Raw genomic sequence first — 13,287 nt, 5'->3', positions numbered from 1 at the left:
AAGCATGAGGTGAACCGACTGGCCATGTGGTGCAGGGATAACAATCTCTCCCTCAACGTGACAAAAACAACGGAGACTGTAATAGACTTCAGGAGAACCCTCACCCAACACCCCCCTCGGACCATCACCGGTTCTGCTGTGGAGCGATCGAGCAGCATCAAATTTCTGGGTGTTAACATCACCGAGGATCTCTCCTGGATAAACAACAAAGCCCAGCAGCGCCTCTACTTCCTCTGCAAAAAAAGACCACAGGAGCGCCAGCACCCATCGTGTGCTCCTTCTACCGAGGCACCATGGAGAGCATCCTGACCAGCTGCATCACTGTGTGCTACGGGAGCTGCGCCGCCTTCAACCGCGAGACCCTGTAGCGCACTGTGAAGGCAGCTGGTAGAATCATTGGCTCCGCCCTCCCCTCCCTCCTGGACATCTACAACATCCGCCTTACCCGCAAAGCAGTCAGCATCGTGGGAGACTCAACCCATCCCTCACACAGCCTCTTCGGTCTCCTGTCTTTTGGGAGGACGTACCGTAGCCTCCGTGCAGCTCCTCCAGACTGAGGAACAGCTTCGCCCATCAGGCTGTCAAGATGCTGAACTCTCTCCCCTCTCTCCCCTTTGCTCAATAAAGTGTGGTATACACCTATGGTACACCACTCGGCTACTGGGTCACTTAACATACACCATTTTGCATCTACCTGTCTATCTGTAGGCCATTTACTGTGAAACAGATTTAACAAGACTGTGAAATGTGTTTAAGTGGATGTGATGATATACAGTATGCTCCAAGAAATGGGTGTAACACCTTTTGTCGAGTTCTTAAAAACTGAAGAAGCCTGCTTTGTGGAACACCTACTTGTCTATTGCTGTGCCTGCCTGTGTGTGTGCTCAGGTGGATGCACCAGAACAGCCAAGTACGCATTAAACTCGCATACATGTAAGACTTGAGAGTAAAAAAAAAGTGCGTTCATTTCTTCCGAATTGTTATAATACCTTTTTGACAGTATCCAGCATGCTCTTGCCTCCCTGCCACGGTTTGGAGTTCTTTCTGATGCAGCTCAGACTGGCCATGCTGTGCCATTTCCTGTCCTCCAACTTTCGGTGGAATGTATTGGCCAGCAGCAACACAGTATCATAGATGTAGCGGTTGGTGATCTACAGAGAAAGAAAGACAAAAGAAAAGATGAGAAAACACAATGACAGAAGAGGAGCTCTATGAGGGACTTGAATTGTCTGAGACAACTTGTAACAACAAAATGTCACCATTATGAGGTGCAAATCACCAATTTCATGCTTTCAGTTGTTTCAGTTTAGGAAACAGTTACTCTGCGTTTCAGTCACTCTAGTGTTTGGTGGTTATAAAGCTGGGAGAGATGGACAAATACAGAGCAGCAGACATTAGACCGAAGTGGGAGAAATCGACCCAACCTTTTCATGCTGAAATGCTATCAAAGTTAAATGCTTTATTTCCAGACAAATCCATCAGCTTCTTGGATCAAAACATCAAACTTTGCAGCTTCTCTTTCTCTTCTCTGTATTCCTGTCTCTCAAAAGTATGCCGGATGTTTTCTGCCCCCGCGGTGCACTACATTGGTAATTTCAGCTTAAACGTGGCTTTCTTTTTTTCACAAATATACAATTGTACATTTGTGCTCATAAGCACTCATACAAAAAGACACACATGCTCAGAGAACAAAAGCTTTGAGGACGACATTAAATGAAATGTATTGATACATTTTTGACAGCACAAAGTAAAATAGAGGGAGGAGAGGAGTTTATTCAGTCCGACATCGATCGTTTTGTGATCTACCAAGCCTCTTGTCTCCATGCTAATGAAAATGGAGTAAATAAATTGATTATACAGCCCTGGTCCACACACCTGCACGTGTTTGGTGTCCACTGAGATTAACATATACAAGAACACAATAACAGTGCAAAAGCCATAATCTCTGTAACAATGCAATTCATTCATTAAAAAGAGATCTGATGGGGATTTTTAGGCAAACCCACACATGCACACGCACGCACACAGAAACACAAACAAACACACACGCACAGTGCTGTATTTTATCATTTGTACATTTCTGAGCCAATTAATGAGGGTCATTCTGCATCTTTGCCATGAAAACACACATTTATTGTGCCTTCATTCTGTTTCAGATCAAAAGTTCCTTTGATTGGATGCATCTATGATGTGAATTTTATCAATATCTCCTGTGTGTGAATAAGGAGAGTACTGGCACTAATTTATGTCCTACTTCACACACTGCTCCCAAAATTCTAACTGCATATCATCAAACACTGTTTTATTAGATGTGGCTCTTTGGGAATATCCTGTTACTGAAGAATAAATGTAAGAAAAACACGTTTTAAAAAGAAGAGGTAGCCAGTTGAATTTATTTCCAGGCCACCAGGTGCATACAATACAATATGATGTATAGTATACTTTGTGTCTGAGCACTGTTTTACTTGTTCAGTCTAACACTCCCCTTCAAACACAATATTTGAAAATATAAAAGAGGGAACCAAGTGAAACAGAACCATCTTAAAATGATATGAGCACTGATAAGATGACAAAATATACGTTGTTCCTTGTTGCGTAATAAATAGTTTACTGACAGTCAGGACAAAAGAAAATGTCAAGTTTATTTTACATCCAACTTTTTTATTTCTTTTGAAGCATATTTGCTTTAACAGTTTTGTCTTAAGTCTTTCATTTGCTGTCTTTGTCCAATCTGTTCCTCTGTCATTGTGCCTTTTTCTCTGAAAATTAAAGTGAAGATCTACTGCTCCATGGGGAGCTTGGGATCAGCACTCCAAGCAAGCATTATACGTAAGTGTGTGTTGTGTGTGTGTGTGTGTGTGTGTGTGTGTGTGTGTGTGTGTGTGTGTGTGTGTGTGTGTGTGTGTGTGTGTGTGTGTGTGTGTGTGTGTGTGTGTGTGTGTGTGTGTGTGTGAGAGAGAGAGAGAGAGAGAGAGAGAGAGAGAGAGAGAGAGAGAGAGTGTGGTCAGCCTGAGTTGATGTGCTTCAGTGCAGTGTGAAATTGGGCTTCTGGGCCACTCTCTGACCGCTGAGCGGATCTCTCTCTCTCTCTCTCGCCTTCTTTTTCTCCCATCCCTTATTTCCTCTTTCTCTCTCCGATTCAACCACTCACCCATCCACCCCACACACATTTCCCCTTACACACAGGTCATCAAAATGAACATGCGTACAGCCTGTTTCAACTGTGCATGCACAGTGGTTTGGGAGCTCACTCTCTTTGTCACACACAGAAAAACAGATTGCCCTTGACTGAAATGACTTACACTCACATGCACGCCCATACAGTACATAAGCACGTACAAACCCTCAACCTTCCACAGGAGAATGAACACATCTGACTGGCCTCTACCCAACAAATAATGAATACGTTGAAAGGGCTTCATTCCCAATAATATATTTTTACACTTGAGAAAAACTTGATTCATATTAGGACACAGGAGGCACGTGTTATTACAGACATTATTCAAAGCTTGCGGTCTATATTATCTTTTGGAAATTCATTATGTCATATTATATAATTTTACTATATACTGTATATATATACAAACAAATACTGAAATGTAAAAGGTCTAGCCACACATTCTGTCTTATGCCTGTTCACTGATTACAGTGAGCGGAAGTTCTAGAACCTGAAAGGGAAATATACACATAAACATTAAGGCCACATTTCTGTTTTCACTGTATTTCCAACATTCATCAAATGTGTTCCTCCAGGGTCTTTTGAATCCACATAAATCAACAGCACATTAATTCAATTTCATATGTTTGTCTTGACACATAAATAAGACTGTGCTTCCTTTTCTCTGCTCTATTTGATGGAAGCTTGATGATTCACGTATACACAAAAAGAGGTAATAATTGCATCCATATTGCCACCCTGGGGGAAATATAAAAAGAAAAAGAAAAAAGAAAAAAGAAAAACACTAAGTAAAGGAAACGTGAAAATGGAAAAATAAACCCTCACTGTGTTTTCAAGGACCATAAAATAAAATGAATTTTGAGGTCAGAAGAATGTGGGCTGTTTTTTTCCCCCAATATGATTCATGTTTCAGGTAAAATGTCTTACAGACACATGCAGTGACCGTGTCAAATCATCAAGCCTGGTAAATTAACGTAATGGGAAGCTTTTGAACCGGCAGACATGTTGAAATGTTAAGAGGAATAAAAGACCCAGTGCCAGAGCAGCTTTTAATCACACCAGTAGTGTGCGAAAGTTCTTTTTTTTAATTTATCATTACTTTAAATCAAATATACAACATTGTTTAAATACAATGCAAAGGGAATTTGAGGGCATTACAGAATACTTGTTCATGCACACTATAGAACTCTATGTACCTCACAATGCATGATGATACCTCACTCTGCTTTTCTATGACTGTATGTATCAAAGTTTAATGCTTGTTAGTTTGTTTTTAGGTTTTATTTTATTTACAATGGAGGTCAAGTAACTTGGAGGCATATTTAACACCAACCAAACGTATTTGTAATTAGATATATTGATTACTAATTCAGGTTCAAATATTCACGAACTTAAATTAAGCCTATAAGGTAATTAACAACCAAATTGATGGAGTTGTACACAATGAACACTCAGTGGCCACATCACACCTGTACATTTTGCAATTCAGTGCTCAGAGTTTATATTTTCCATTTTTGGAGACATCGTCAGAAATGTGTCTACTCAGGGATTAGCTCATTACTGAGTTGAAATTGGTAATGTACTGGATTGCAGTCATTTCAAAATGTATTCGAGCCCTTTCACTTTTTGCACTCATTCTTGTGTTGTAGATTAAATTTAGAATGGACATGTTTGCCATTTACCCATCAATCTACACTCAATAACAAACTGGAATGAGGTAAACTCATGTTTTTTTGTTTTTTTTGCAAATCTATATAAAATCAAAAACTTGAGTTTCTCTTTTGCAAAAGTAGTCAGACCCTTTATTAGGTATTTGTAGAGACCCCTTTGGCCAAAGTTCAAGCCTTGATTCTTCTTGGGTTAGTCTTTACAGGCTTTGCACACATGCATTTGGGTATATCCCATTCTTCCTGGCAGATCCTGTCAAGCTGTGTCAGATTTGATGATAAGGGTCTGTGAACTGCCATCTTCAGCTTCATCCACAGATATTATATGGTGTTTATGTATGGGCTATAGCTGGGCCACTCAAGAACAGTAGAATACTTGTCCTGAAGCCATTGCAGCTGTCATGATGAAAGCTGAACCATAGTCCCAGATGCATGTTGATATGCTGTTGAGCAGGTTTTCTATACCTATGTATTTTTCAGCTTTCATCCTCCCTTTAGTTCTGATCAGTCTCCCTGTCCATGTCACTGACAGGCATTTTTTTTTTTATAATGGCCTGAGTCCTTTAAATTCCATTTGGCAAACTCCACGCAGGCTGTCATATGCCTTTTACTCAAGAATCACCCTTCTCTGTTGAGCCCAATGAAAGCCTAATTAATGAAGTGCTGCTGAGATGGTTTTCCTTCTGGCAGGTTCCCATATCACTGCAGTCCTCTGAAAGTATGTAGAATGACTGCTGGGTGCTTGGTGCCCTCCATGCCCAAATCCCTTCTTGGTCAGCTACTCAAATTGGCTCTAGGGCCAACTGTATGAGGAGTCCTGGTGGTTACAAACTTCTATTTCACAATTATCTGTCAGGGAAACACTCAGACCCTTAAAACTTGTTTTATATTGTTGCCTGATTTATGCTTCACCACAGTTTTATCACAGAGTTAAACAGAATTCCTTGCGTTTCATGAGGTGGTTTTTGTCCTGAGATACAGAGTGAATTGCAGAAACACACAGCTGTGTGCCTTTCCAAACTATATCCAATTAATATAAGTTGCCATAGGTGGACTGAAGTCAAGTTCTTAACACATTTTAATAATAGTTGAAGGAAACTTGATGCAACTTACCACAATTAATATTTTCAGATTTCCATTTCAGATTTTTGATATTTTTACTTTGTCAATATGGGTTATTGGGTGTAGGCCAGTGTATAGTATTTACTGTGGCACTTCTAATTTTGTCCTCCCAGTTTATATACTGTACATGAGGGGAGCAGAATATTATAAAAAAAGCCTTTAAAACAATGCAGGTTAGTACAAAAAAAATGTGACCACAAAGTTACAACATATGGTTAAATAAAAATTGCTCTGACAGAAAAAAACATTTTAATTGCATTTTGTTGCACAGGTGTACCCATTAAAGAGGTGGGTGATCATTTTTTTGTTGTATCTACATGAAGTTACTGATACTGGTTAACTGTTTTGTAGAACAGTTTCTTACTGGGGGGCAAAGTTTACCATTAATGCAGACAGCCATCAATTGATCATATTCTCAGTGGACGTCCATCTCAGTCTCAAAAAAGTACCTACAGTAAATTCAGGATGTTTTGATTGGACTTATATTTATTTCCTTTTTCTGACCCCCAATCGGGTTAATTAAAGTGCAAAGGGACAAAATATCAAAGACCAAGAATCCCCTCTCAGCTCTCCACAGTGGCTTTGGCTATTTGGCTGGCACTGATGTTCCTGACTAAAGCTTTTTGGTGAAAAGTGAGCAGCTTTTCAACTCACAGTTTTTCTCTGTATAGTAAACTTCAACAACAAACATTATTATACAATTTTTCAAGCTAAAATTTAAAGCTAAAGATAAGAATACACATATTTATGAATGAGTTATTTATAACATCGATCATCTGTTGATTTTTGTTGTTGTTTCTATAACATTACACAATGTTCTAAATACTCCTCAAGTCAAACACTCCTTTCACAACTTCCTAATGGGTATAATGACTGTTCCTTAATTCCCTTTGATTTTGTCATTTGTTTTGACAAAAATTCTACTGTCTTCATTTATGTTTCTTCCTTAATTATTACGTAAAAAAAGAAAGAAAAGTAAATACACTTATTTACGTGTCAAGACAAATGTTCTTTTATTAGCTGCAAAACACACACACACACACACACACACACACACACACACACACACACACACACACACACACACACACACACACACACACACACACACACACACACACACACACACACACACACACACACACACAATGGTTAGTAGCAGGCCGCTACCGAATCAAACACTTGAGCAAGTTTTCACCATAATACCAGTATTCCTCCTGGAATTGAAAGTTGTTGACATGCCTTCTGGACAAATTACCAAACCAACTCACCTCCAGCTGCTGAGCTTTAGGGTTCTTGAGGTCACAGAGGGAAGTGTTAATCCTATGGTTGTGTTTAACGCAGCGCTGAGTTGTGTTCTGGGGCATCGGGAACATCTGGCGCACCAACGTCAGCCGACCGATCGACTTCATAACTAAATCCTGTAAGTCGTAGTCTGTGATCTCCTGAGAGGGTGTAAAGAAGGAAGCAAGGGTGGTAGGGAGGTGAACAAATGGGGGTTCAGGAAAGGATAGGGGGGAACAGCAACAATATTAATTATTCCATTGTGCCATTTAATGTTCCCTACGGCCAACAAGAAAAGAAAAAAAAAGAACAGTATGCTCGCCCACAAACAATCAACAAACTAAAAGAAAACTTGTACTACTCAATAAAAGTCAAACATTTTTGCAATTCATAAAAACATTAAAGATATATTGTAAGTAGTTTAGGGCTTGTTTTATGTGCTTTAGGTTTCCCCTTATGACCACACTAAGCAGTGAAAAGCTGTCTACATCATACACAAATAAGTTATTAGATGTGAAAGGCACACGTCAGCATATGAAAAGAGGGAGAGAGGAGGGTCAAAAAAACTTGTTTGTGTGTCTGAGTGTGTGCATATGTTTATTGTGTACGCACGTGTGTTTGTCTGTACTCTGCATGTCCTTGCAAAACCTTGGGGGAAGAATCATTGCTAATTTTAGCCCTAGGACACAATCTCTCCCTCCCGCTCTCCATCCATGGATCTCCATCCAACCTCTGTGCAAGAGGGTCATGTGTTGACGAGATGAGAACTGACGTTTATCGTCCCTGGTGGAGGTAACGCTGCCACCAACCGGGACAGCCTCTGCCTTCTTTGTATATGTGTGCAGTAATTGTTTGTGCTTGTGTGTGCTTGGGCGTGTCTTGAGTGTGTATGCCAGTTTGTGTGTAAATCTGTGTGTATGTGTTTTCATGAGATTGTCTCTAAGCCTTCCGATCATGCAAAACCCTTTTGATTCTCTCTCATTTGCACATGGCAGCCTGCTTGACAGGATGGAAAGGACTCTGCCTGCAGACCATGCACATACATAAACAAGCCATCACACACTCTCCATATTAGTGAGAGGTAATATTATAGGTACCACACCTCATTGACTAATCTCAATGTATTTTAATTGAATGTAATTAACGTTCATTAAGACCTGCGAGTCCTCATGGGATGTGATTAATGGTGATTAGAGGTACTTTTATACGGGCTGTATTGGTATTGCCGACGTCATCTGTACTAATTAGGCTGATATATGGCCCTTGCCCTATATCCACACATATCTATTTGTTTCTGAAATCAAATTGCTGCTGTAGCTGATGCACATTAATAGCTGATTTCAAAGTTCCCACCTCAACACTTTTTTTTCTTTCTCTGCTGTCATATTTGATTTGATTTTTCAGTAAGTGAACTGAGAGCTTGGGATCTAGAATTGATTTAAATTATTAATACAAGTTAAAAACAGAATAAAAGGATATTTTTGGCTTGAAGAAGCATTGAAATAATTTAACATGTTCAGCCTTGCATGAACACCCTTTGCTCTGATATATCTACTTTATAAACAGTGCAAATAAGAAATCTATTAGTTGGCTTTTGGGGCTAAAACGTGGCAAAAATGCCAAACAGTTGCTTCCATAAAACCCCAGAAGGGGACTGAATTATAAAGCCAACAAAAAGGATGCAGGACAGAAAGAAAATGCTGAAAATTGTTAAAAAGGCATTTGCGGGCGAAAATATAATTAAGATTCACAGTGGGCAGTCAAGGGCATGCAAAGAAAGATCAGCAGGCACAAATTATCTAGAGGGCTCCACTCAAAGGATCAAACAAATATAGAATCACCAATGCACAGGCACATAAAACATATTCAAAGACAAAAACAAACTTAACAGCTGAAGATCATTTTGTGGTTCGCGCTTTACAAAAACATTTGTCCCTCTTCCTTTGTCATGTTGTCTTTGCCTCTTTGTATCCCCCTGTAGACAAACTAACAGGATATCACCCAGTGTGACTTTCAATGCCCTAAACATTTTTGGCCTTTTAACAGCTAAGACGTAATAAATGTGTCACATACGCTCACACACACACACACACACACACACACACACACACACACACACACACACACACACACACACACACACACACACACACACACACACACACACACACACACACACACACACACACACACACACACACACACACACACACACACACACACACACACACACACACACACACACACATGACACAAAGAAATACACTGAGGAGTCTTAGGAAAAGAAACGGCTGCAGAGTTGACATTCACCTCACATTATGAAATCTCTCTTGATCATAGAGTTTCATTTCATTTCATTTCTGTCATACCTTCACTCAGGTCATTTGCTGTTAACCTTCTGTGGGCTTCGTCAATCAAAATAGTGTGAGTGAGCCTTCTGAACTCTCTGTTAAGATAAAGTTTGGTAATTTGATTTATAAAAATGAAATCACTAGTCATTTTATTGGCTTTTCAAAGCAACCATGACATACATACTGCTGATTACCTGATCAACAGCTTGGAAAAATCAGTAATCAAACAATCCTTTACTAAGTGACATTTTTGCCAAGTTTCTAATTCCCTATTCAATACAACAGCATTTGAAAAAAAGGTAGGATTATTGTTTTTATTCATTCTTCTCAGTTCAATTTCCTTCTCCAAACTGAACTTTCAGTTACAGAGTCATTTAGACCTGAAGATGGTTGAGTTGGCCTCAACATATGCTCCAAGTCCAACCTGAACCCAGAACGTTTGGGTAAATTGTAACAACCAGAGTGCCTTGCAGCTCATATATCTGGACTGAATTATGAGTTGTTTACTCTATAAACTTGAAGTTCTGGTCCGCAGGCATAGCCCATCAACATCAACCCATCACCTCTCCTTCCCTTCTTTCCCAAAGAGGACCAAATCCTCGTCTTTAGTACTTTACTTGAAGATGAGAGTGAAACGCAAAAACACATCCCTCATTCGCAACTCTTCTTGGCACTTTTTTCCAGATCTCTCTACTTTGTCCTCTGCTCTTTCTCCCCTCAACCCCTCCCTCTGCCTCCCCTGGAGACACCCAAATCCCTCCTTTTCTCTTCTCATCTGTCGATGAGGGGGGGAAAGCTGCTTTTATTTATTCTTTGACGATTTCTGCTCCTCCCCCCAACCTCCCTGTTCACCTCTTCTCTATGAAAACAGCAAATCTGCCTGTTTTGCTCTGATTTAAAAGTTCAAAGTTTTGAAAAACAAAACAAAACAAATCCTGAACAAAAGCACATCCATCTTCATTTCTCTTGCCCTCATCTTTCCTCTCCACCACCTTCAACGAATTCCCACAACAGTCCATACATTTCTCCTCGCCACCCTTTCATCTCAGAAAAAAAGAAAAAGGCCATGACAGGCAGAGAGGCTTGGATGATGGGAGTTATAAAGACAGCGATAATACCCACACTTGTGGTCATAAAGTGCACGTTGATGTGACGACAGGTTGTAGGCAAGCGTGTCCCAAAACAGAAAAAAAATACCAACACTTCACTTAAATCGATGCACTCATTTCCTAATATTGGTTCAAAGTGGTACTCAGAGGATCTCACAATGTACCATGGTCTACAGGACTATAGCAGTCGAGCTCTTGGCAGTATTGAAACAACAGGCTGGTGTTTTGGACAACATTAAGTAGAGACTTGAAGAACTTCAAGTTGATTATTCATACCAAATACTACACAGATGGTTCATGCAAAAGTCTGCTCCTGTTGATCAACTATTAAATTGCAAATTTGTAAAAAATATGTTTCATTCAGACAGAGACTCAAATCAATATGTCTCTTCTGAATAATTAGAGACACCAGATTTAGCCTATTGACTACTTATAATAGGCTTCACGCTAATACACTCTCAAATGTTTGGTTTGCCATCTAATTGTAACTAATTGTATTAGTTCCTCCAAATCATCTGACCTCTTAAGTTGTTATGGCCCACTTTGCTCAAACAGCAATATAAAGATGTAGTCACTTTGTATCTTCAATTTGTTTCAAAGAACAATAAATGACATCAACCCCTGCACAATTTGTCCAGTGGGTTTTGATCGGCTTCATTAGCCAAATGTCTGTAAAGTGTTTTTAAACTGTACAACACTATATAATCCGTCAATTATATTCAAAGCATGACAATCCCAATTTTTCCATTTACGTGGCTTTCATATGACAGGGTGCAAAGTCATTTTGAGAATCCAAATGACAGAGAAAGCCATATCATCCAATCTAATCATGGTGCATTTGTTCACTTGAGAAACAAAAAGGCAAAACAAATTAATGGACAGAAAGAGAAAAATGGGTGAACAACAACAGGGAAGATCATAACAGAAAATGTGAGCTCATGTAGAGATTCAGAGGAGTAAGGTCAATAGTGGAGTTGTCCTCCAAATTTAAGAGAAAGACTGAGAGAAATAAGAAGCCATGAGCATCCCTTATCATTTTTTTGTCCTCATACTCGTCATCCTCTCATCCTGAGAAGAGAGAAGGAGATGGCTAAAGGAAGGATGATCAATTATGAACTGTGAACTCGCCCTCAGTGGGGCTGTCTGACTGTTGGCTGTAGATAAAGCAGAGTTATGACAACCATACACTACCCCCTCATCCATAAAAATCCATAGGGAAGGAGAGCACTTTCATACATCGGAATATTCATTCTCCGAAGAAGCAGTACTGGAGGACATTACTTATGACAAAATATTATAACCGCTCATCTATTTTAAACACTCTGCTTGAGGACTTCACGTAGCCAATGGAATATTGTGTCTAAATCAGAATAATCTGTGACTAAATTTGAGTCTTGCTCTTTAAAAGTTATGCATAAAGCTTTTAGATAAATTATTTGAAGCCATTTATGATTTTTTAGTACGGTTAAGAGCAAGGGAGAGAGACAGAAAGGTTAGAAAAGGAGGCCCATAAAGCTGTGCTTCTTTGTGAATGCTTTAACTGTCTTACAATAACCATACATTCGTTATCTAACTGGTTTTATTTCTATACTATCCCCCACGTAAAGTGACACATAATACTGAGTAGTTAAAAATGAGTTCCTCATTACTTCATGATTATCTGACCATTACCTTCCCTTTTTCTCATACAAAACTAACAAGTATATGAGGAATTAAGTAGTTTCTTATCAACACACCAGGGAAAGTACAAAACGAGCAACTAATGATGAAGACATTTGTAATGAACTAGTGTTAATGAGCTGGCACCACTTCTGTTTTACAGATATTTATGAATTAACTGTTACCTAATGATTCATTAATAATAGTATCTACCAGTGTGTTCTCCAGTGACTCACTGCATAGTCCTTGACACAGGGTTATTCAGGGACTACTCATTAACAGTTCATTAATTATCAGATCATTCCTCATAGGTGCCTCACTTGCTCCTCTTTAACTATTCACAATTGCATGTACTGTATTGTTAAGTGTTACAGAGGAAATATATATTTTGTAGTAAATTGAGTGCTGTGGTATCTGGACACTAACAGGATTGTCAAAACTCTAAGAAGCCACCACAGCCTGTGAACAGATAGCACAACTCAATCCAGCGTCTTCACACCACACTCATTTGTTCGATTTATTTGATATGTTTTCTAAATAACTAATATATATAACAAAATATTGAATAATTTGGGTTTTGAGTGTAAGATGGCTGAGAACATTTCAGACCGAAAGGACATGTGTAAAGAGACATAGTTGATTTCACTTAATAGCATTACAAACACACCTAATATTTCCACTCTCAGCTTCTGCATAAGAGTGGTGAGTCAAGTGGCTGAAGTGAGCCTTTGTCAAGCATGTTCTGCAAGTGATGGTAGCTTTTAGCCAAAGGAAAGGTTGCAACAAAAAAAAATCAGAAATGAAAAAAAAAAAAAACACAAAACAAACTGACCTCCACTTTTGGTTTGATTTTCTGTCTGTGGCTGGAGTGTTTTCCTAGTACATATATAAAGGTTTCTTTGTATATCCAGCTATGG

The 13,287-nt window shown here is 39.2% G+C and overlaps 1 protein-coding gene across 3 annotated transcripts in view; it reads right to left on the bottom strand.

Annotated features, from left to right (window-relative positions):
• grid2 (glutamate receptor, ionotropic, delta 2) overlaps positions 1-13,287 on the bottom strand; it is a 475,952-nt gene that overhangs the window by 143,092 nt on the left and 319,573 nt on the right. For all 3 annotated transcript variants that reach the window (XM_069699497.1, XM_069699496.1, XM_069699495.1), the window contains exons 6-7: positions 7,239-7,412; positions 990-1,151 (exon numbers count right to left, since the gene is read on the bottom strand). In XM_069699497.1, coding sequence (XP_069555598.1) covers positions 990-1,151; positions 7,239-7,412 — 336 coding nt within the window. The remainder of the gene's footprint in view (positions 1-989; positions 1,152-7,238; positions 7,413-13,287) is intronic.

The sequence above is a fragment of the Brachyistius frenatus genome, unplaced genomic scaffold (assembly GCF_029030835.1).
Source record: "Brachyistius frenatus isolate BFR_SWC_R1_liver_20210118 unplaced genomic scaffold, ASM2903083v1 Contig_30, whole genome shotgun sequence".
Taxonomy (NCBI): Eukaryota; Metazoa; Chordata; class Actinopteri; family Embiotocidae; genus Brachyistius; species Brachyistius frenatus.
This window is presented reverse-complemented; position numbering and strand designations above follow the sequence as displayed.